The 24,043-nt window shown below is 30.0% G+C and overlaps 1 protein-coding gene across 1 annotated transcript in view; it reads left to right on the top strand.

The window, feature by feature from the left end:
* LOC108691277 (alpha-2B adrenergic receptor) overlaps positions 1-24,043 on the top strand; it is a 99,117-nt gene that overhangs the window by 74,462 nt on the left and 612 nt on the right. The window contains exons 2-3 of the mRNA XM_018198947.1: positions 21,215-21,592; positions 23,972-24,042. Of these exons, the coding sequence (XP_018054436.1) occupies positions 21,215-21,592; positions 23,972-24,042 (449 nt within the window). The remainder of the gene's footprint in view (positions 1-21,214; positions 21,593-23,971; position 24,043) is intronic.

The following is a 24,043-nucleotide window of genomic DNA, read 5'->3' as shown; positions in this document are numbered from 1 at the left end:
CTCTCTCTCTCTCTCTCTCTCTCTCTCTCTCTCTCTCTCTCTCTCTCTCTCTCTCTCATAATTAAAACATATATTTATTGTCAGAAAAGCATTTTTGCGAGAGAGGCATCTTGAAGAAATAATCGCTCTATTTTCTTAGAGTTATAAAATCGTTAATAAATAATGTCAAAATCATTATATATTTAATATTAAATATTTTCATTGCATTTTTTTTGTAAGAAGAAAATATCTGCCATACCTCCAATATCATTTTTTCGAGCATGTATATAAAAATGCTCCCATTTCAGTCGCGCAAATTATACTTTTCGGAATGAATCAATATTTGTTAAAATATTGTAACAAATTAAAATTTTTAACTTTAAAGAAATTTAAAATGACATTTTAATAAAATTTTCTATTATACAATAATTTAAAAATATCATCTCCGCGCGTAATTATAACACATGTATTCTTATTATTCATAATAAGGATCAGTAATTTAACAGTATTAAAGAACAGGATTAGCTTTTCATTAATTGTCTCTAAAGTAGCTCAAAATTAGTTCCAAGCCAGACAAGTAAGTCTTTCGATAGAGCGCAAAAGCGCTCTCAGCTTTAAATTTGGCAATTTATGCTTTATTGACTACGCACTTTCAATATGCAATCTATTATTCAATAGAGAAGGCTGAATTCGTATCACTCTATTACATGGCTAATGATGCTTGTAATTGTTAGAATAATTAAAATCTAACTCAGAAGCAGAATATCTTAACAATAACTCAATTATAATAACTTACTGTACAGTGGCTATGACTTAACTAAAATATAAATTACTCAAACAATGGGAAAGGACCTGACTTATCGCGCAGTCTCTTAGTAATATTTGCTCATTGAAAATATCAGAAACTTTAATGTGCTTTGCATATTACGTACTGTAGATAATTGAGTAGCAATGATATTTATGAAAATAATTTTCAACCTGCAAATAATAATAACTGTTTTATTGTAGTATAATCAATTATAAATTCTAAATAATATATGTAAAACAAAAAATACTCTATGTATATCTGCATTTAAATTTGCGACGCTTGCAAATATCTACTATATATATAAGTTGATGTGCACAATTTTTTTTCGCTATTGTATATTGTGTGCATAATTAATAAAATACATATAAATGTTTTACGTTCGAAGTGGTGCCTCGCCTTCCGTGATCAGTAATTAATTGATTTTATTTTCCTCTAAATTTAACATTTTATCTTCGATTATTTTAGAGACTGATGATTACGCGAATCAACAACAAAGTACGTTAATCGGTGAAATGGCTGTGAAAGTGGATGCATTTAATACGTTATTTGATGAAAAGCGCTGTGCAGCCTATGCTACCACTGATCAGCTTGATGGTATCTTTACGGTTTGTTAGATGGTCACGGGTCATCGCTGGCCTGCTGATGATGAGCGGCAGAGCGAACACCGTGTCGAACGGTTATGATCGAATACAGTTATACCGAATGCATTCGAATTCACAACATCTTCCAAACCTCCCTTTGAAATATTTCTAAGTTCTATATTATTCATAGATTTCCAAAAAAATTTAAATAATATTTAATCTAATTTGAACATGTAACATTTATTTTTGTCACATGAATACATGATTCTTGTGACAAATAGTTCTGTTGATTGTAACAGATATATTAAGATCATGTTCCAATACCTGTACTGAAAATCTATAGTATACGTAACGTGAACTATAGATTTTCAGTACTGGCAGTGTATATCGGAACATCGCCTAATAGAATGAACAGATGCAAATTTTGTATGCATAATACATCTCTTCTTAATATATCTTGTTTGCAGAACGTAACATGGCTTACTAGGGTAACTCCAGTATATACGCATCTATCAGAAACTTAATTTATTAAGTATTATTTACTATGTTTAAAGTAAATGAACTATATCAGTAAAAACTTTGTATTGTCTACTATTATGAAAAAAATATTAGAAATCCGAAATATTTATAAGGTGGGATATATGGCTACCTATGAGGGAGGGCTCATAAAAAATTTATAAATAATGCATATATTGTAAGACGTACAATAACTTATAAAATGCTAACTTTATAAAGTTTTATTAAACAAGAATGATAAATGTATATGAAGTAATAAATAATTACAATCTTCCCAAATGTATTACAAGTGTTATGACAAGTGTTATGACATTACAAGTGTTATGATATATATATTTCACGTAATGTGTTTATTGCACTGAATTCAATCTGCGCACTTTGTATGCTTTGGGCATAAATCCCGCCTGTTAAAAATATCATATATCCCAAATAGGTGGGATATACAAAACAACAAACTGAACAAAGAATACTAGAGCAAAATATTTTGTTATACAACATACTTTACTATTCCTCTATTACTTATGTATCATGAAATAACTATTTAGTCTTTTGCATCCTACAGTAATCATTTTATGTAGATTATAATTTATGATGGCATTACTTAATACAGTGACAAATCAATTCAATTCACAATAATTTAATTAATATTAAAAGTAAGAAACTGAAATCATAACACAATACTAATATAATATAAAGACATATAACAGGGTAGTTGCGAGAAAATTACTCCTGATTCCTTCTATTTTTTCTGACTTCTGCAGCATAAATCCCAATGTGGCGTATTTGTTGGAATTATCCTAACATTAAAAGTGATAGGAATATTACGTTAAAATCTAACTCTTAGAATACGTGTTTCAATTTGTCAGAGAAATGCGAAAAACTCATTTTAACTGAAAGCGCATGACAAAAACTCATCAAATTCGTCAAAATAATTTGGGTTAGCGTCGAGCAAACGACGATTTTAGTAAAAAATCAATCGCATCATAAGGATAAGAGATATATGTCTGATGCATCATGGAACATTATCGTTTGAGGGAAGATATGCTGGTGCATATATCGCTAAAACTACAATAGCTTCAATTAATTCAATACTAAACTTAAAATTAATTATAGGATATGCGTAAGAATAGAATAGATTATAATAAATTATTATATCATATATATGTATTTGAAAGAAATGTAATATGTAAATTAAATACAATATTACATACAGTGAATGCAAAATGTATTCATACAGAGAAAATATTTTTTTTTTAATTTTATTTTAAAAAGTAAATATTACCCAGAGAAATGAGTCTCATCGAACTGATGTCGAATCAATATAAATAAACGATGATTTCAATATCAATTTGACACCGATTCAACGTTTAATTGACGATTATTTCTTGTTAGGTAATTAACAATTTATTCATAAAGAATAAAATAGACTATATTTCTTCAAATTATATATTCCAAAAAGATGTATATTATACAAAATATATCATTTAAAATAAATTAAAAATTGTATGTTTAAATGCTCAAAAAGTATTCATATAGATGAGAAACTTAGCTTCTAAAAAGGGATACTTGCGAAATTTGTTTGTTTATGCTAGAATGTATTCATTGTATAAAATTGCTAATTAATGTTTATTTTCTTACAAATAAGATTTTTTTTATAATAAATTTCCTTGTACGAATACTTTTTGCTCTCACTGTATATGTATATAAAACTTTTTATTACATAGTTATTATGCAATATTAAATTTTATAAAAAATATAATGGTATAATGTATAATTTAATATTATATGTAAAGTCCTTAAGTGTATCGCTAAATGATTAGATTAAAAAAAAAACTAAATGCATAGATAACATTTAAAAATCTACATATGAACTCTTTTTCCTAATCAAACTGTCCTAATCAACTGTAACTGTTGTAACATTATTTCTGTTGTAGCGATACACAAATCGTACATTAATTAACGAAACGGACAATATATTAAGTCTATTTGCATTTAGATAAGCTGCAATTATCTCTCGAGCGTTCTTCTTACCTGACATTGAAATCCCATCGCATCGAGCAAGTTACGATATCTAGCGGAGCGGGAAAGCGAGGAGATTATGGATGTTATTGCATTCAACTAACTTTGCCCGATTCCCGTTAGCTTATAGTACAGCATAAACTATAGCATATGGTATGGTTACCACTAATTATGTTGTTAGACTCAGAGATTAGCTAAACATTCAATAGCCTTGTGCGAATCAATTGCATAACGTGTGCATCGCGTTTGTACATTGCGATCTCAATAAATTGTCATTACTTTTTTATCGCAACTTCTAAATATGTGTGCCTTTTTACCTCAAATTCGACAAACAACGATTGTATGAACATGTAAAGTGTGTTCGTAATATCGATCTTGGCGTATAGGCGCGCGCACGCACGCACACATGCACACACACGCGCGCGCGCGCGCGCGCACGCACACACACACACACACACAGAGAGAGAGAGAGAGAGAGAGAGAGAGAGAGAGAGAGAGAGAGAGAGAGAGAGAGAGAGAGCAACTACAGTGTTCCGTTTCAAACACGATTCATTAATAATTGAACAACTGTGATGCCAATAGGAGAATGAAAAACGCGTCGACTGATGATTGCAGTTATACGTATGCAATGACTCGAGAGAGAGAGGAATATTCATATTCATTTTACCGCGATTAATTCTTTTTTTTTTAATTTTCACGTTAGGTGAATTCATTCCGCAAGGGAAAACGAAGCGTAGTAGCGACTAATCTTTTTTCTTAATTCTTACAATTGACTTTCTATATATTCTATATATTTTGTATTTCGAATTCACAGGTGATTATACTTCGTAAAATTATCATGTATAAGAATGTAATTAAGCGAATAGTATCACAAATAGTTTTAACGAAGAAAAGAGGTGATATGTAACTTTGGTAGAGAATTGCATTCGACAATTCATCGATTCTAATATATATGTTAATATATATAATACATATGGAACTGGAAAGAGAAGAGCGGTCTCTATTTACTGTATCCATAGGTCATACGTCGCAATTCATGTATATAAGAGAGTATATAACGGAAGACATGCGAATCTACATTCGCCGAGAGAACATTGAAAAGAAATATCGTTTCGACGAAACATTTTATCTAATCCCACAGAGACCGTAATCGCGTCTTTGCTATATTCTTCCGTATTTTTCCAAGAGTCGGTATATAACGAATATGCAGATAGTGAACGATTTGAATGAAATTTTCCTCGCCACTTGCTCGCGCTTAACATCTATTTCTTAAATTTCATTCGAGCATATTCTGACCATCGAGCAGAATCCGCGTCGAACAAGTTTCAACAAAACAACAATACTGTCATATCCATGCTATTACATTGAATGCTTTCTCTTTTGTTTATAATTAAAATTAAAGCGTAAATTAAATTATTGTAACTTTATGAAATAAGTTTCTACCGCATATTTAAGATTTAATTCTGTATTTCTATTGTAAAATCGACCATATTTATGGTGCGAAATAAAGTTGGCTGAACGTTTCAATAAAAATTAGCTTGCAAAATATAAATTTTATTTTTCTTCAATCAGTTTGTTTTATTAAGTTATTAAATCAAGTTTTAATGTTTTAATATGCTTTCTTCATTTGTTTTCATTTTAACAATTTTAACAAATATGTACCTACATATACCTGTGTGTACGATTATATATTAGTACTCGAAATATGTTCGCTAATAATACACTTGTGCAGTTAAACCTTTCACATATTTATCACATGGACATTTTCAATCCAAATAAACAGTGTGTGAGACATGAGAAATTTACTTCATATTTCATTATTCAAACATGCACACATGATATTATATTATCATAATATGAAAATTATTTTCCTAGCTATAGAATATTTATTATTTTCAAATGAGAAATATAAAAATACAAAAATTATTAATATTTTTTATATTTACTTAATAACCTTCTTTATAAAATGTTAAGCTTATTCTGTTACTATTATTAAACTGAAATTATTATAACACTAGTTTACAACAAAAAGTTACTTGGAACCATACAAGGTTTCTTATAAATTTTTGAAGGTTGAAAACGTGACGTCGTAAATCCTCCAAAGGTCAACTTTATCAACTCCGAGTATCTTTTTCTCTTGTTCAACATTCGGTGAACAAGATAAAATGATACTCAAGTTAACAGAGTCAAGTTTTAAAACGTACCTCAGAACGTCAGGTTTTCGAAATAATTGACATTTAATATGCAAAAAAATAGCTTTTTGCAATATTTGACACTTTAAAAAAAAGGTTAATGTTATATTAAAATTTTAATAAAAAATTTCATTTTTTTAATATTGCAAGTTTAACTAATATTATGTTATTTTATTCCTTTTTAAATCTATAATATACATAATCTATCTTATAAAAAAATCAACTGATGTCGTATAGTAGCAAATTAGATTTTTTGTTGCGCGTTTCTTCAAAATTTTGAATTAATACGAAAGAAAAACTCAAACTACATTAAGGTCTCAGGATTTAGGTTTCAGAAATATATCAAAGATAATTTCATTTTGGTCGTTAAAATATGCAGCATCTGTCTCATTTATTATTCTGTATGTAGTCCCTCATAAATTTAATATATTACTCGCTTTTCCATGTGAATCATTACGCATGCCTGATGGAATTCTGTAGTCACTTTCATGTGGCATCCCGAAATCGTCATTCTCCAATTTACTAATGTCTTATTCATTAACGCGTTTTTCATTCATCGTATTAATCGTCATATCAACGTATTTTTTTTTAATCTTTCATATTGTAGAAAAAAGTGTTTATAAAGGTAACATACAATATATTTTTCATAATAATGTTAATGCGTGTTGTATATTAGTAGTATGTCAATAATCATATTACATTAAAATGTGATAACATTTTTATCAGGTAATAAATGCTATATCGAATGATTATGATATCAAAAGCTATTTAACACTGATTTTTAATAATTGCGGTAGGAAATAATGACACTACCTTCGAAATGATAAAGTAATTGAATGATTTGCTATTAAATCTCGCTTAAGTGCTTTTTTATATTGTCCCCTGACAAATTCTCTTTCGAATCAAAGTGTATAGAGGAGACCGAGGCTAGTTGTCGTACGGGGTTAAAGTGCTTACAACTCAAACACTTCATGGCAGAAAAGTCTCTTTTTTTTTCTGTAGGTAGTGGATAATATTAATTTGTTATGTAAAATAATTTGCATCACAAGCATTCTATATATTATTTATAGTGATTTAAAAAAAAAATAGGAAAATTTTTCTTATGTTATTTCTTTTTCTATTACCTATTTTGTTGCCTGACAAGTCTCTGGCATTATTAATCGCAATATCCCTGTATTCATAGAAAATGACATGTTTTAGAAGATCTTTGCTACAAGTAAAATTAATCATTATCTTGACAAAGTTGTGAATACAATCTCTTTTATTAGAAATGGCTGTGTGGGATAGATTAATCAACCAAAAAATGAGATGAGATTAGATGACAACTAATTTTAATATCTTTAGAGAATACATTTTTAGAGAATATACTTATAAATATATTATATTTCATATAGATATATATGTTTTTTCATTTTTCATATAGAAACTACAAAAACAAATTACGTAGTTTATATATAATAAAAATAATTATTTTATTTATATTAATACTATAATTACTATAATATTATTTCTTAAAATATATAACTTAATATTAAGATAAAAATTATATTTTTATACATGTTGTCCATAACAAATATGCTACTGCCAATTCTAGAACGTGACAATCAATCCAGGACACAGGGTTAATTGTCACATTTTGTAGCTTTCATTTAAAATTAAATAACTTATTTTGATGATATGATTGAATTCACGTAATATTTTTTTAATACCTAAATATTTTTTTAATACCTAAATATTTTTTTAATACCTAAAGGATGTAGATATATTATAACTTATATTTCAGGCATTCACTTTTTTTTAAAAGTCACTAATCAAAAACTGATAACCGACTTCGGTTTCTATGTTACCTGCTTCGAAAAAAGTTTGTTCGCGCAAGCATCTTTAAAAGATAAATAGAATAATAAAAATTGAAATTTAATGAAAAAAATGAGAGAGAGAGAGAGAGAGAGAGAGAGAGAGAGAGAGAGAGAGAGAAATAAAGCGGAAACGAAAATAAAAGAGATAAAGTAGAAATAACGCATCAATTGTGAATTATTTATATATGAACGGATATTTTCATGCATGCTGTAGATTAATGTTAGAATTATATATGATAAAAGCATATCTTTTCTTACTTTGTTTTCTTGTATCTTGTATACTTTGATAAAAGGATTATGCTTTGATAAAAGGAGATTCTTTAGATTTTACAGAACAAGTTAAAAATTAACAACACACATAGAAAGAGAAAAACTTCAAAAAATAAGACGTATAACTGGAAAATCCATTCAAAGAATACTAGTTTGAAATAGCAAAATGGAGTCGAAAACATTTCATATGAACGGATAAAAGCAAAAAGAAATACAAAAGAAAAAAGAAATACAAAGGGGCATCATATTGAAAATATGGTGGTCGAGAGATGTTCACAAAAAAACAATGAAAGATGCTGTTTAAATACAAAAATAAAGAAAGCTGAAATGAATGACGGAACAAAAAGAATGAAAAGAACATCAGTAAAAAGAATATTACAAATTCAAAAAACGACGATGGAAAATATAAAAAAATATCGTATAAAAAATAAAAGTGTTAAGTATCATATTTTTAGTTTTATTTCAATTTATACATTTCTATTTCTATTTTTTTTTCAACTGTGATAAAATTTATTAGAATGCAAAAATTACATATACTTCTTTGCATAATAAATATAAATAATTGTTTGCATAAATAATACACATACATAACTAAAAATAATTGTATTACGAATCGTCAATTTATAATTATAATTGTGTAATGTACTATGTGCATTATTTATATACGCTTTCAATCAATTATTTCTACGATGTAATAAATATTTTTTTATTCTGTATGAGTCAAATCTAAATTCTCTCTCTCTCTCTCTCTCTCTCTCTCTCTCTCTCTCTCTCTCCCTCCCTCCTTCCCTCGCTCCCCCTCTCTCTCTCTTTCTGAGATATTGTTTGATACAGTGCTATTGTCAATTTTCAGTATTATATGCAGTTAGAACAAATCCCGAAAATATGAAATAAAAATGTCAAGATAAAAAAATCGAGATAAAAATGTGCGAAAGTAAAATGTCACATACCTTCATTTGATACCTTTTTCAAACAAGTTAATTTTGTGAGCACCTTATGACAGAGCTGTCATACATAAATCGTGGGATAAGTCAAGCTATCGAGAACCTAAAAGAGAACCCCGCAAAGTAAACTTGTATACACGTGCAGAAAATAATTATGTATATATAAAATAATAATGTAAATAAAATGAGAGATGCAGCAATTACGTTATGTAATACATATAAGGTTATAAACATTTATATTGGATACAAAATAAAAGTCATGCTTCGTGTTTGCTATAAATAATTATATATAAGGCTATGAAAAGATATCCTTGTAAAGGAATATGAACTTACAAGAGAACCTCGCGAGATGTCAAATTCTGATTTTAATAAAACTTTGTATACTTATAGCTTACATAAAGAGATAAATTTAGAAAATATCAGTTGCAGCCAAAAAACAATTTGAAATCACCCCTTATGTGTAAAACAGTTTTTAGCTTTTTCATATCTCGAAAACTATTCGATATCAAAAAATATTTTACACAAAAGTTTTATAACAAAATTAGCTGTATTCATTCGCGTTAATAATATTTTTTTTTAATAATTATTTTTCGAAATTTTTTCAAAAAAAGTTTTAAATAAATATTCTAAAAAAATATCACTGAATAAACATAATTTTAGTAAAACTTTTATATAAAACATTTTCGTATATCTTGAATAGTTTTTGAAATATAATGGAGAAAAAGTCGAAACTGGTTCTCGATTTTCAAATAACGTATTAAAATCTCCTATATTATACAAGAATCATTTATTTAAAAAAATTATTTTTTAATATTTTCCTAATTAAGAACTTTCATTTTTACTTCAAGTCGTTTTCACTAATAAATATATGTGATATACGTATATGATAAATATATATAATATGATAAAAAATATATATGATATTATAAAAATAACTATAATTAAATTAACTATAATTAATAAAAATAATTACACTTTTATTAGTCAAGTAATGCTAATATTGTTTATGTTATCTCTTCACTAAATTACATAAATATGTTATCTTTATTTATCAGATAAGTAAATAATTTATTTCAATATCTGAAAAAATACCAAATTTGTTGTATAATTATATGCATAATTATATGCGAAAAGAAATTAATTTAATTTATTAAAAAGTAATCTAAATGAACAATTCTGGTGAGCTGTTCACTGTAGTCTAACTACTCTAAAGAATTTACTCACGTTCAAGAATTAATTATGAAACTGCATGTGAAGTTTTATTTCTCAGTTGTTTTCATATCCTGTGTTTTTATTGCTACCATGTAAAAATTTTGCAAGCAACACCATTAATGTGTCAGTCCTAATGCACTCATGTCAGAAATTTTATTATATTATATTATTATAACCTTATGCGAAGCTTATTGAATAAGTGCTGATATAATGAAAAGCCTTCATTTAAAATAAAATAATATTTACGCAAATAAAAGATTATTTGATATCGAATGCAATTTCTAGTTGTACTTTCTAGTTATACATTTATATCTCTATATCTTATAATTTATTTTACAATATAAACATTCCAAATTAATAAATTTTTTATATCATTTATAGAATGAAATAGTTCTTAAATATATTTTTTCCTTATGCTTAATTCAAAGAACAAATATATGTTAGTTTAAGCTTCTAAAATGTTATAAAATTAATAATTTTTTCAGATTAAAGAATATGAAAATTGTTTTGAGCTGAGAGCAAACATACAAGATAGATTTGAAATCGTAAAAGGAAAGAAAAGCTATTTAAGTCTCCAAGTTTCTCATAGAAAAAGGTGTAGAGAAAATACCCAAGTTAGCAGAATTCACATAGTTTTCAACTACTGCTACCTAGAATATCATCTAACATTTTTATTTCTATAAAACTATTATAGCTAAAAATTTTATATAAATTTGTTTTCGTTAGTCTGATATAGAAACAAATGCATGTGGATGAACCTCAAAATATTATCTATTTAAAAAAATATAATTAAAAACATAATAAGTTTAAAACATAATAAGTTTAAACATAAATACGAGACCTCAAACAACTACAGCACTGCAAATTGTTCGTTCCAATCGCTATTGCAAATTGAAACAATTTTCAACAATAATCAACCAATTGAACGCGACATTAGGGAAGCGTGAGAAGGCACTTGACAACTGTTACCGCTAAATAACATGAATTTCGCGAGTGCAACAAGAATGTAGCTCTACTATTCATTACGACCAACGAATTCGAGCTTGAAATTAAATTTAAAACAACCATGAATAAAAGAGCCATCGTAATAAATCTCATAAGGACACTGTAGCGCTCGCACATCCTGTCGCGTTGCATCCTTTTTTCTCGACAATATGGCAATTAATGGAAGTGGAGCGAGAAACGAGACGAATGCAGCGAAGTCACATCCCGCTTACGTGGTCATGCATGCCTGAAGCGGTCGGCCGCATCTTTGCGATAATGCGACGGACACTTTAAACCCGGTAATATGTCGCGGCACGTATCAACGCTCTCCATCGTCACCATTTTCCCAGCCATTCGTTTTTGGAATGAAAAACGTCGCACGTCGCGTCGCGTCGCGTCGGTCCGCTCCGTGTCATGGCTCGCCATCGCCGAGCTTGAGCGAACGCGACGATGAATCCCGGCCGCTGTGCCGGTTTTCACGGGTAAACCGCAAAGTGCTCGCGCATTATAAATTTGCATAAATTAAATTCTCCTTTGAATCGAGGCTCGCTTAGGAAAGTGAAGAAGAAAGAGCCACTCTCTCTTCCCGCTTTTCATCATGTCATCGTGTCGTCGTTTCATCTCGAGACTCGCTTTTCGTCGCGATATTCCTGCTATCGCACCGTTTTTCCCTAACTGCTTCATCCACGTCCTTTCATCCACAGTCTTCACAATCCATTTCTCGTCCCGTTCCTCCTTCTTGTACTTTTCTCTTCCCATCCTTGAAACAACATGGCTGCGTCTGCGTACCGTAGTATCTATTGCCATCGTTTCTCTGCTCTGGTAGCCGCGTTTTATTTTTCTCCTTCGGGATCGGGACCATTGTTCTCCGTACGACGCGACGTACCGCGATCGCGATGTATTCTCAGTAGAATTGAAATTGCCGCCGCTCGCCAGCAAGTCGAGTCGACGCCACAATTCCCTGGTAAATTCTACAGCAGAGATCCACCACATCAAATTGTTAAGAGAGAAATAAAGTAAAATCATTACAAGTCATTATGATGGGCAAATCTGTCGAGCATCAAAGATTTTTTTCCTCTAAATAGTCGACATTGATTCTCCCATGATTATCAAAAAATCTTTCTGAGGCTTCAATTAAGTAAACAATGTTAATGTTGCACAAATAATGTTAAATGGATAAGCCGCATACGTCAAATTAACATGTACCTACATTTGTATAAGGTAACATATGTTATACATTTGATATGTGCACATAGCACTTCGAAATTAATTTATTTGACAAGCGCCATAAAATGATCTGCGGTATACCTCAACCACTCCCTCCAATTAATTAATATTTTACAAAATGAATTAAATAAATTACCTCTTAATAGATATAATTAACGATAATATGAGAGAAATATATGCACGTCATATATGCACGAACTGTGCATGTTTATGTCAGCAAATATGATTTTCAATCCACTTTTTTTTCGCGCTCCGCGAGATTACTCTCATCGAGATTTAGTGTTTCAATCCTGGATGTACGACATTGCGCTTCTCTCGATTTTCGTTGATTCTCAAATCAAGGAACCTCATATACCTTTATTGCTCCCCATGGCATTTCTGTTCTTAATTGTCGTATGATAATTTATTCGCAACCTCATATTCTGATATTTTGCATATGCATGTTCAAAGGAATATTGAAAACTTAATTTACATGTAGATATGTTATATAATAGTACAAAATGTATGAATAAAAACAAAATATATACGCGGAAAATATCAAAAAAAGGTAACATTTCCCAACAATTATTGACGAAAAATATTTTTTTTTTTTCTCTCCCTTTCCCTCCCCCCCCCCCCCCCCCTCTCTCTCTCTCTCTCTCTCTCTCTCTCATATGTTCTCTTTCTCTATATCTCTAAATTTATATCTTTATTATATCACAGCACCGGATGATATACATTTTTAATTCTCATAAAAGCCATCCTCATAGAAAATATTACTAAAAGAAAGAAAGATATTTTATGTGTGACAATATATTAAATTCACTATTTATATTTTTATTCGTTTATTTATAGGAATAATTTTTTACGTAATTTTAGAAAAATTTAATGATTAACTCATATTTATACTTATTTGCATAAAAGACTATAGAATGATTAGTGTACAAAGATAACTGTATTGAATTAACTTTATTGAATTAAACAAATGCGCGAGCAGCAGAATATATTTGAATAAAATATAAAAATCTGTAGTCACTGAGGAAGTCTTATTAGCTATAAACAGCAATGTTGCCTTGCACAATCAGATCAACAAATTAGCTAACAGGAAATATTTTTATTAAGATTAATTACTATTTGTATAATAAACCGGAAAATAAAAAGAAAGAATACGGAAACTCCGCATAATTTAGAGACCTGAATATGCGACATTTAAAGCACAGTTAGAAATAATTTTAAAGAGAATATTTTTCTTTTATATTTGTTTTAATTTAGCATAATTTGTGCAAATTTAGAAAAATAAAACTTTGAAATATAAATTTTTTAAATAAAATTTTTACGTAAAACGTTTTAAAAGATAATTTTAAAAACTCCAGATATCACAACAGTGATACTGCAATGATCTGGTTAAATCCGCTTTTACGAATTGCATAATTTTTTTATTGTTATAACAATCTGTATTTTATATATATATATATATCTATATATATATCTACGATAAAATCGACATAAAATTATTATAGCAAAAAGTTTTTAATATACATATGTGCTAAAAATGATTGTTTGAAGCATGTAATTTTCGTCGAGAATAAGATATAAAATTCATTGCGCAATGTTGATATTGAAGATTATGATTGTCGCTTTCAGTGATAAATATATAAATATTTAAACAGGCACGCGACATTATACGATGACAAGCGTTATTGCAGCACCGTCGCCAAACATACGACTCGACGAGATTTGGGTATTATTCGAAACGTACCTTGTCGCTCGTTTACTTAGTGCCAGGCAATACTAAAGTTACAGCTTCCATTTCAAGCGATATGACACACTTCTCATAAAGATAAAATGGCGAATCATATATTTCCATGCCATTTCATATTCTCACTTCCATCGTTACTTAGATATTTCACCACCTTATAACGTCTCGCCGTATTAAAAAAAGAAAAATAAAAAAAATAGGGATAAGACGTAATCGAAAGGGGATCCTTCCTTACCCGGAAATGGAGAGAATAATCGAAATTCAGGTCATGTATATATTATACATGGTCTTTTTCGATTTCGCGTTCTATTTATCAGCAGTCTCTCTGTCAAACTGTTCTTTTTGTTACCGTAGCGACTCTAATATCAAAAACTTTTCATCTTTTTCTAACAGTACCATTGATTATTTCTCAACGTGTAAATTCTTTTTTTCTCCTTTTTTTTTACAAAGCACGTAATTTTCTCGATACAATCGTACACCGGAACTTTTTTCTCCTCGCTGACATTCGTAAATTCCTTCTCAAGCAATGCGAATATTCTTGATCTTAATTATGTGTCATCGTGTGTTCATGTTTTTATGTCATTTCATTTTTTTTTTATATTCACAGAGAACATTGAAATTCTTTTATAACTACGGCTTTTATCGCTATGACTTTGTTTACAAATCAGTAAAAAGCCTTTGTTGTATAGAGTATTAATCGATTTATTGCTAAATATTACTTAATTAAATAATAATATAAGAAAGTCAATATTTTACAATTTTCAATTTGTTTACTTTTTATGTAGAAAAAAATCTTGATGATATTGCAGTTTTATAAAAAAAATAATAGATTATTAAATAATAAACCAAAAAGACTCAGAAATTCGATATAAAATTAAAGAGCACATTAAAGACATTTATATATACATCCATCTAGCGAAACATGTAAAATATCAAATTCAACGTCATATATCACAGTACACCGCAATGTCCGCATCATGGCATGCAATGTACACTGTATTGCTGTTACATTTGTGCTATCATCGTCCGTGTGTCACGAACCGAAATTAATTTCTTCATTTACATCTTCATTCGATCTTGCTAGCATTAACGTCGACGTCGCATCGACCAGATGTCCTGGCGTCTTAATGATCACTTGATAAAGAGAATATCAAATCAAAGTGTCAAAGTAATGAATTTGCAAGCGTAAGAGACAAATGCTATCTTGATCTTCTGAATCCTTAATCTTTAAAATAAACTATTAATCAATATTGAAACTAAAATTCCAAAACTAAAAATTACATTATTATGTATGGCAGATATAAAAATATAGCTTTTGTAATATAAGTCTACAATACAAAATAAATGTCATATTTCAAAAACATTTATTTCACTCTAAGTTACGTTAAATTTTATATTTACATATAATAGTTTTAATTATAATGATAAATTGAATATTTTTTAATTATATTTTTTCAATATTGGAAATGAAAATGTATAATGTTAAGAATAAATTCAGTTCTTTGATTCTCGAGAGTAGTTGATAATTCAATGAAATAAATCATTAATTAAACGCCACTAATAAACGTCTTTTGTCAGAGAGAAAGAGTAAAAAGAAAAATCTTTTATAATTGTTAAACATTTACGGATAGAGGAACAAAAGGTATAAATTTCACATTAATTTGTATGGGTGTCAGATTTACGTTAACGATCCCACATTAATATACTTTCCGAAAACGTAATCGTCCAGTTACACCTATACTCGCTCGTTCAATATACCAGCTGACGAAGATTTATGAGTTGAAAGCATAATGCACAATCCTTCTCTTTCCCTTCCCCTCAACATGACGTTAGCTTAAAAAAGCAATTACGAAAAACGGAGAGAAATAGTATGCTACACACGGACGCGTATACCGAGAACGAAATTAAAAGGAATGTTGATGAAAGAAAATGAATAAGAGAATAAGTGAATAAGAAAAAGTAAAATAAGAGAATCGAAATAGATAAGAAGAGAAAAATTTTAATTGAACCAGAAAATGAAATTATTCGAGAGAACGAACAAGAATATTCTTCGTTTACCGAAATTGAACGTTTGTGTAGTTTTACAAATACGATAGTTATTACATTTATTGTCAGCGTAACGCGTGACATAAAATTTAGTGTTTTTCACTAATATATGTTGCGCATATCAGATTCTATGGAACATGAACGTGCCTAGACTTCGATGAATAGCACGCTTTTGTGATATAGTAGAACTAATACAAATATAAGAGAGCGATACGGTGTACAAACACTATTTCTCCCCTTCCTATTCCAAGCGACATTAATCGCTTTGCATATCAACTTGCCCTTGACACTGTAGTCAATCAATGCAAACGAGAAGCTTCCAGTGCACCACTTGCCCCAATTTTCCATCCAATCCTAATTATACAACGTTCGGCAAACATAAAGGAAGTAGGACGAAGAATTGACGTTTGTAACTCCGCTTCAAAATTGCACGCCTTTAATCTTTAGCATTCCAAAACGTTCGATATGCATATATATATATATGGAGCGCCGATAAGTCAATTCTTTTTAGTTGCATGTTTCGTATATCGGGCGTAAATTGGCACTTGTTTATTTTTAAGATAAATAAAGAAAGCAATATCTCTTGTCTATACAACGATCTATGCACAATATATCCTATTGCTTATTTGGTAGAATTTTTTTAAATAGATGATTGATTTTATCTAAACCATGTATTATTTGTTTAGGTATATAAATATTTAAAAAAACATTTCCTCTTTAGTAATATAATATCTTGAAGTCACAGTAATCGAATGTTCATTTATTATTTTACTCATATTGGAGCGAGGAGTTCCAAAGCTTTTAGAAAAAAAGTCGAAGGGCGTAATGTATTGGAACAATTCTCCAATCTTTTCCATTTAGAGATGAAGTCTTGCCAGCCTTTAGTCCTCATTTTTTTCTTGCCGGCTTTTCGCACCGATTATTTCTAACCTCATTTATCCTATTCATCCTCTTTCTGCCACAAGAATACACAAAACTAAAGACATTCAATTTATCATAAGCACACGAGCCATATATTTACACGCAAGTGATATGTTTCGGCATATAATCATTGTTAATAATGTTCTTAAATTTCATTAATTCACTTTTAATGTACACTGTTTTGTGAAATTTAATATACTTTTAAGTTACACAATTTGAATTTAATTTTTTCATGACATTAAATTTAATTGTATTATATAAATTGTATTATATAAATACATTGTATTTATAATTGAAAAGTATATTTGTGAACATGTACATAAAATTTAATGTATTTTTATAAAATTTTATGAAATTTAATGTTCATTACATTTAAGTAACTACTGTAACTTAGTTTTCAGTTAAATCATTCATTACTTTTAATTTCGTTCATAACCACGAACTTTATTTACATATAAAGAAAGCATTTCTAATAGTATTATATACTCGTACATACGGTTAAGTATAACATCAGATAAGAATGGCAAAAATTACTCATAAATTGAATGGAAAACGCTGAATCATTTTTTATCTTCTCTCTCTCTCTCTCTCTCTCTCTCTCTCTCTCTCTCTCTCTCTCTCTTTCGTTTCTTTTTCTAAGATTCCTTTTCAACAATCTCCGTGGATTATTTAGTTAATATTTTATATCTGACTCGAATTTTATATCTAACTAAATAATCCACGGAAGAAACTTATCTATCTTCCTCCAAGGTAATGTTTTATCTTATTGACAGTATATAGATTATTAACAGGTTATAGATAACACACAAATTCATACTTTCAAGCTTAGATTGATACGTGCAAACACCCGAAACATGTTCTTGATTGTTTACCTATATAAATATTCATATGGATATTTATTATATACTTTGTCTAAAGTTTAAAGCAATCAGCAATCCTCTTGGCAATCTTACGATAAGAAATTCTTGGGCTTATATGTATCTTTGACATTCAACATGATTCCATGATCCAATTACAGTATCAGTATTATTTTTGTTTTTCCGTCAACAAAACAATGCATTGTCGTATATGACAGGTACCTCCCTTGGGAACGTTTCACAGATTTCTGGTGACTTTTTCGACGAATTTCGCTTTTAGTCTGCATCATTTGTCGGTTACATACGGTTCATTTCCACTCAGGCCATCCTTACTATTCATATTTTCATGAATTTTCATTCGTGGGATTGTTCGTTATTTCGTGTGTATTCAAGTTTGTATTAGTGGCTCGCTATGCGACAAGAAGATTATTGGTTTGGAATTCTTGCTGAATCACAATGAATCTTTTTTTTACTCTGATAGATCATCAAAATGTAAATGTGCAAATCTCGCGACGGAAATGTGAATAATTTTTATTCGACGAAAATGACATCGGATTACTTGCCTCGACGGCTCTCCAACTTGCTCTTCAATTCCATGCCCAAATGGAGAGAATTCTTTTAAAGTGGAGAAATAATTCGCCTAGATTTTACATATATCATCGGTTATATTACCTACTATTACTAAGAAAAGAACTATAAATGAATATTCTTTTTTTAAACACTTTTATTTTAATAAGATTCTGTTTAATAAGATATAACTTTTTAGAAACAATAATTAATAACTTCATAGAGAAGAGGAAAAATTTTTTCAAGACTTTTTAAAATTAATGGTTGAGATTTAAGATAATTATCTTGTTAACAATTTAAACTGTCCATGTCAGCTAAAACTTTTACGCATGAAGAACTTTTTCTAAAAAAAAAAACACTTTTTTCTTCACAGAGTGGTCTGATGATTAAAAGTATTTTGCAAATTTGTACCAGTCTAATAAGAAGACAAAGACAATTCTATATTTTCGCGATGTGTACTGACAAATAAGCTGCTTGACATTACACATTTGATTTTCATGCTTTTATAAATTTAAATCGTGAGCTGAAAAAATTGCTCATTATCTTGCGCATTTGCGCCCGTAGTCTTACACCTGGTGCATCTTTGAAAATTTCTTTTCTTGTCGCAATAAGAGAGCATTTTGTTGCCAAGATGCGTATAGAAGATGCAAGAAAAAGAGGAAGTAATGAAAAGCAGTGAAATAAGAATGCAGAGGATTTAAATGTCTACTAAGAATTTAAATTCACGCCACGGTCGTTTAATTTCCTTTTCACGAGTGATTCTAAGAAACTAATACCTGATGAATCTATCAAGTACTAAATTAAGTCATTTGGTTTTTAAGTCAATTTTAATTTGATTCTTTAACGTTGATTATTTAATGCACTTTGCATGTCTCTATACAACAATTGTTATGCTGATATAAAGCTGATAAACGAATAAATTTACTGTGCTGCAATACAAATGCTTTATTTAAATCCTGGAAATATATGCATGATTATCAACATTCACATTATTTACATCAATATTCTGCGGCATGTATTTTGGAATGAGATAAAAAGGGCATGAATATTATGTATAAGTAAATTCTTAAATTAAAATTACCTAATTGACCTAGTTACGAGCTAAAATTTTCTGAATCTGTTTCTCCCCTAATGGAAGTCTGTCCTTTCTGAGCCCATTATACACAATTCAGGAATGAATTGTAAGTGAATATTCTGCTAAAAGCATAGACAAAACTAAAAGCTTTAGCAAAAAGTGTGCATGAAATAGCACTCTCATTCAAAGATATTACACTTCTTAATTTTCTCTACCTTTTCTCGAGAAATGATATAATATATATGTATTTGTAGAAAAATTTACAAGTTTCCATATCAACTTTAATATTAATTTTAGAAAAATAATTTTTAAATATGCTAATATAATGTAAAAGTATTATATTTGTGTACAAATGTAGGTACTTTATATATATCAGGTTCTTTTTCTTTATACATATATTCTTCATACATATATATTATATAATATATAATTGTACTGTGCATTTAATATAAATCACTCGTTTACGTTTAATCGCACATTCGTAATTCGACGAGAGATATTAGCTAAGTAGCGCGCTACCGAGTTTACTTCTCAGATACTAAGGCTGTACTGCACTTACTAACAGTAATCATATTAGTGCATGTAAAGTTAAAGGCATGCTAGGAAACGCGTTCGCACGCGAGTTATGCGGCGACATAAATTTGAATATAGTTTAAGCCTGCGTTATACGTGCGACCGCACGTTGCTTTCGCGAATTAAGAGGGGGGGAGAGAGAGAGAGAGAGAGAGAGAGAGAGAGAGAGAGAGAGAGAAAGAGAGAGAAGAGTAAAATTAAATTCTAGCACTCATATTCATGCTCGACGGACGTGCGCAAGGTTCTTAAAGCGAGAGTGTAACGTAGTTGGTTGCACATATACAGAACGTACTGACGCGGGCGCGGTGACGTAAACCTAGTTAAGCACATTCTGAACGCCACTATAAAAGTGTACATCCTCGACATCGAAATCAGATCTTCTTAGAAATAGAGCGCCAAAGTTAGAGTGCTTTCCAGAACGGGGAGATTTATTTCGAAGAATTACTGCACTTACAGATATCGAACATATCGTGCGAATGACAACAGAAAATCAATTGATTCATATAATTAGCAAATTCGTTAAATGTTGACTGATATATAAAGCGATAATGAAGTACAATCTAAGTACAAGTCTAATCTTGAAATATATTTAATCTTGAAATATATTTACACAGTTACAACAAGAATGTAAAGTAAAAGTGGATAGAGTTAAATAATTATTCGCGCGTAACTATTTTTCTTTTGTCTGTATTAAATGTTATATGTGTATTAAAGAGGGCTATATTTAAAAGAAATTTTTTTGATTGGAAAAAGTTAGAAATAGAAAAATTAGTATTAACATTAAAATTAATATCAAGTTGTCACAAAATGCAAATTGAAATGAAGAAAGAATCCTTTTCTTTGTTTCAGCTATCGGAGGACATCGGGTATGTCCTTTACTCTGCTCTGGGCAGCTTTTACATCCCATCCTGTATCATGGTCTTTGTGTACATACGTATATACTTCGCTGCCAAGGCTCGCGCGCGTCGCGGCATCCGGAAGCAGCCCCGTCCACGTGTGGTACCGCCGGAATCGCCTGACATCAGGCAGACCAGTTTCACTCAGAGCACACCGGCCACCGACACTAAGAAGCCTCCAGGATCAGTTATGGAAAATGTTGCCACGATCGAGAACCAGCCAGTCCAGATACCGATTGTCACATGTGACTTTGCTAGTGACGTCAGCACGTCAGAAGCTGATCCTGGCGGAGGCACTAGTATACCAATGGAAGAGAAGGATACGCTGAAGGTAGAATTTCTAATCATTTCAACAATATATTCTGCGATAGATATTTCTGCGACTCGAAATTTGAAATAAAATTATATCAGGAAATATATACACATATTGTACACATGAATTATTATAGTCTATATATTAGACATTAGTTTCATAAAAAAATTTTATGGAAATATTATAAAAATATTGTAGTATTTCGTATCTCGAAATCATTATACTTTGCGCGGTATTTAATTTCGTTTTTCAAATTCCAGAAATTTTTTCATACAACACTTACGAAATGTCTTTGCGATGGGTGCTTCTAAACTTAATCTCTAATAAAATAATTAACTTTAAAGTGTATAACTCTTTCTCAATATTATGATTTTGAATTACGATTGATGACTTTAATTTAGTAAGTAGCAATCTTAAATTTAATATCTATTAAACTATGTTACTTTTATTTGTAATATGTAATCACGTAATTAATGCAAGATCTGATAAATATACATTAAAAATACATCATGGAAATATTCGAATTTATTAATTAGAGAATATCTTCCTTATTTTTTTTTTTTTTTTTACGGACATACTAACATCATTCACCATTACTTTCATCACATATCGTCAATATTTCGTATGAATCGTAAAAATAGAACCAGAGTAAATCTTCGGAATCAGATATTTCGTATTGGAATACAGTTCGTACAGTTGAATTGGACAAAGATCCCAGCGAAAGAGAGTATAATACAGCAGCAGTATCACTATCGCGGATCAGGATATGCGATCAATCGATCTAAATACGAATGTCTTTTGCTATATTCCATCAGATTATAGTCTTTTATCGCTTTTCGTAAACTATATATCGATATCTTGATAAATTGAAATTTTTATCGAAAATATTCTACCGATGACAATCGTATTGCTTTACATCAAACATTATAAAATTAATACATGATACGCACATGTACGCACATTCTCTCTCTCTCTCTCTTTCTCTCTCTCTCTCTCTCCTCTCTTTGACGACATGGAGATATTCTCTGTCGAGATACATCAGTCAATATTCACATATAGTACATACGTATGTATAAGCGCTTATACGATGATAGGTTAGATTAGGTTAGGTTTATAATTACGCAAAGTTACTAATGCATTAGTAACTTTATCGACACTCTATTGAGTAATATATTATATGGGATAACTCGTATTACGGCAAATGAATATGCACTGCTTCCAATGAAAGACATGAACTGTTTCGCATATTCATTTTATTTCATTCAATAGTACAGCCTTTAAATTGCGTGAAGCATTCCCTTATGTCAATACATTGCGGAAAATAAATCGCTTTTTGTGTTAAACATTAAATCTCGTTGCAAAAGAAGATTGGACTCCATCGTCAAGATTATGCAGCGGTGTACATCGAGGAAAATTCGTATGACTGAGCGAAATCGCGTTTGTAATTACGTACGAAAATACAGTTTTATACTGAGACAGGGAGATAATTGCACGGGGATGAGTTTCCCGAGATGATTTCGACTGTCGCGCAATTACACGAATTCTCATTCAAACTTGAGCGCAAGAACACGCCCGCCTTTGTTACCTCGAACTTCGTATATAACAGCTGCATGTCAAAGAGTCTCGTGATAATCTTGCCCATTCGTATGAAAATCATACGTCGCATGTACATAAGAATAGACGCACGTAACGTGCAATTTTATCAGATTTCTGAGATTTAAAGAAATTTACATGTAGGACTGAATAACTTTAACAAAGAAAGGAGGTAGGAAATGAATAATTTGCTCTTGATTTCACAATTCAGAATATTACAACACCTATAAAATGTTATAATATTCTATTACGTTTTTTCTATTATCGTATTTTAGTAAATTTCCATATCATTTAAATTAACTTTCATTTCGTATAAAAATTCATCAAAATATGATTGTTGAGAAATTTTTGGAATGGGAATTTTTTACTTTCGCGGTGAATTAATTTTCAACATGTTTCACGAATTTACTGCATATTCAAAATCTTATCTCAAAACTAACAGTTTATAATATTGCGTATGTAGAAAGTTGCAAAGAACCTGTTCTGGCAAAGTAATATGCCCACGCAGCGCTGACAGTGCTGATACAGCGACTGTTATATCACACATATATGCATGTGCATAAAATGTGCAGCGATTACTTGATGATTGTCTACTTAAGTTTAATTTTAACACTAGATTTACCTCAAGCGAGAGATAATTTTCTATTCAACTTTCTTAAATAAAAAAAAACTTATTTGTACCAGTAATTTAAAATATCAGATTTATACTTGACGATTATAATATATATAAAAAAGAAAGAAATTGAAAAGTTGATGTTTAATGTTATACTTATATATATAGGGTAACTGCGTATTTTGTCGTAGGTGAGTATACCGGTACCGGCGCAGAAAAGTAACCTGAAAGCAACCCTGTCGGTGAACGGGGACGGGCAGACA

The sequence above is a fragment of the Atta colombica genome, unplaced genomic scaffold (genome assembly GCF_001594045.1).
Source record: "Atta colombica isolate Treedump-2 unplaced genomic scaffold, Acol1.0 scaffold45, whole genome shotgun sequence".
NCBI lineage: Eukaryota > Metazoa > Arthropoda > Insecta > Hymenoptera > Formicidae > Atta > Atta colombica.
Note: the sequence above shows the minus strand (reverse complement) of the source record. Positions and strands in the feature narration are given on the sequence as shown.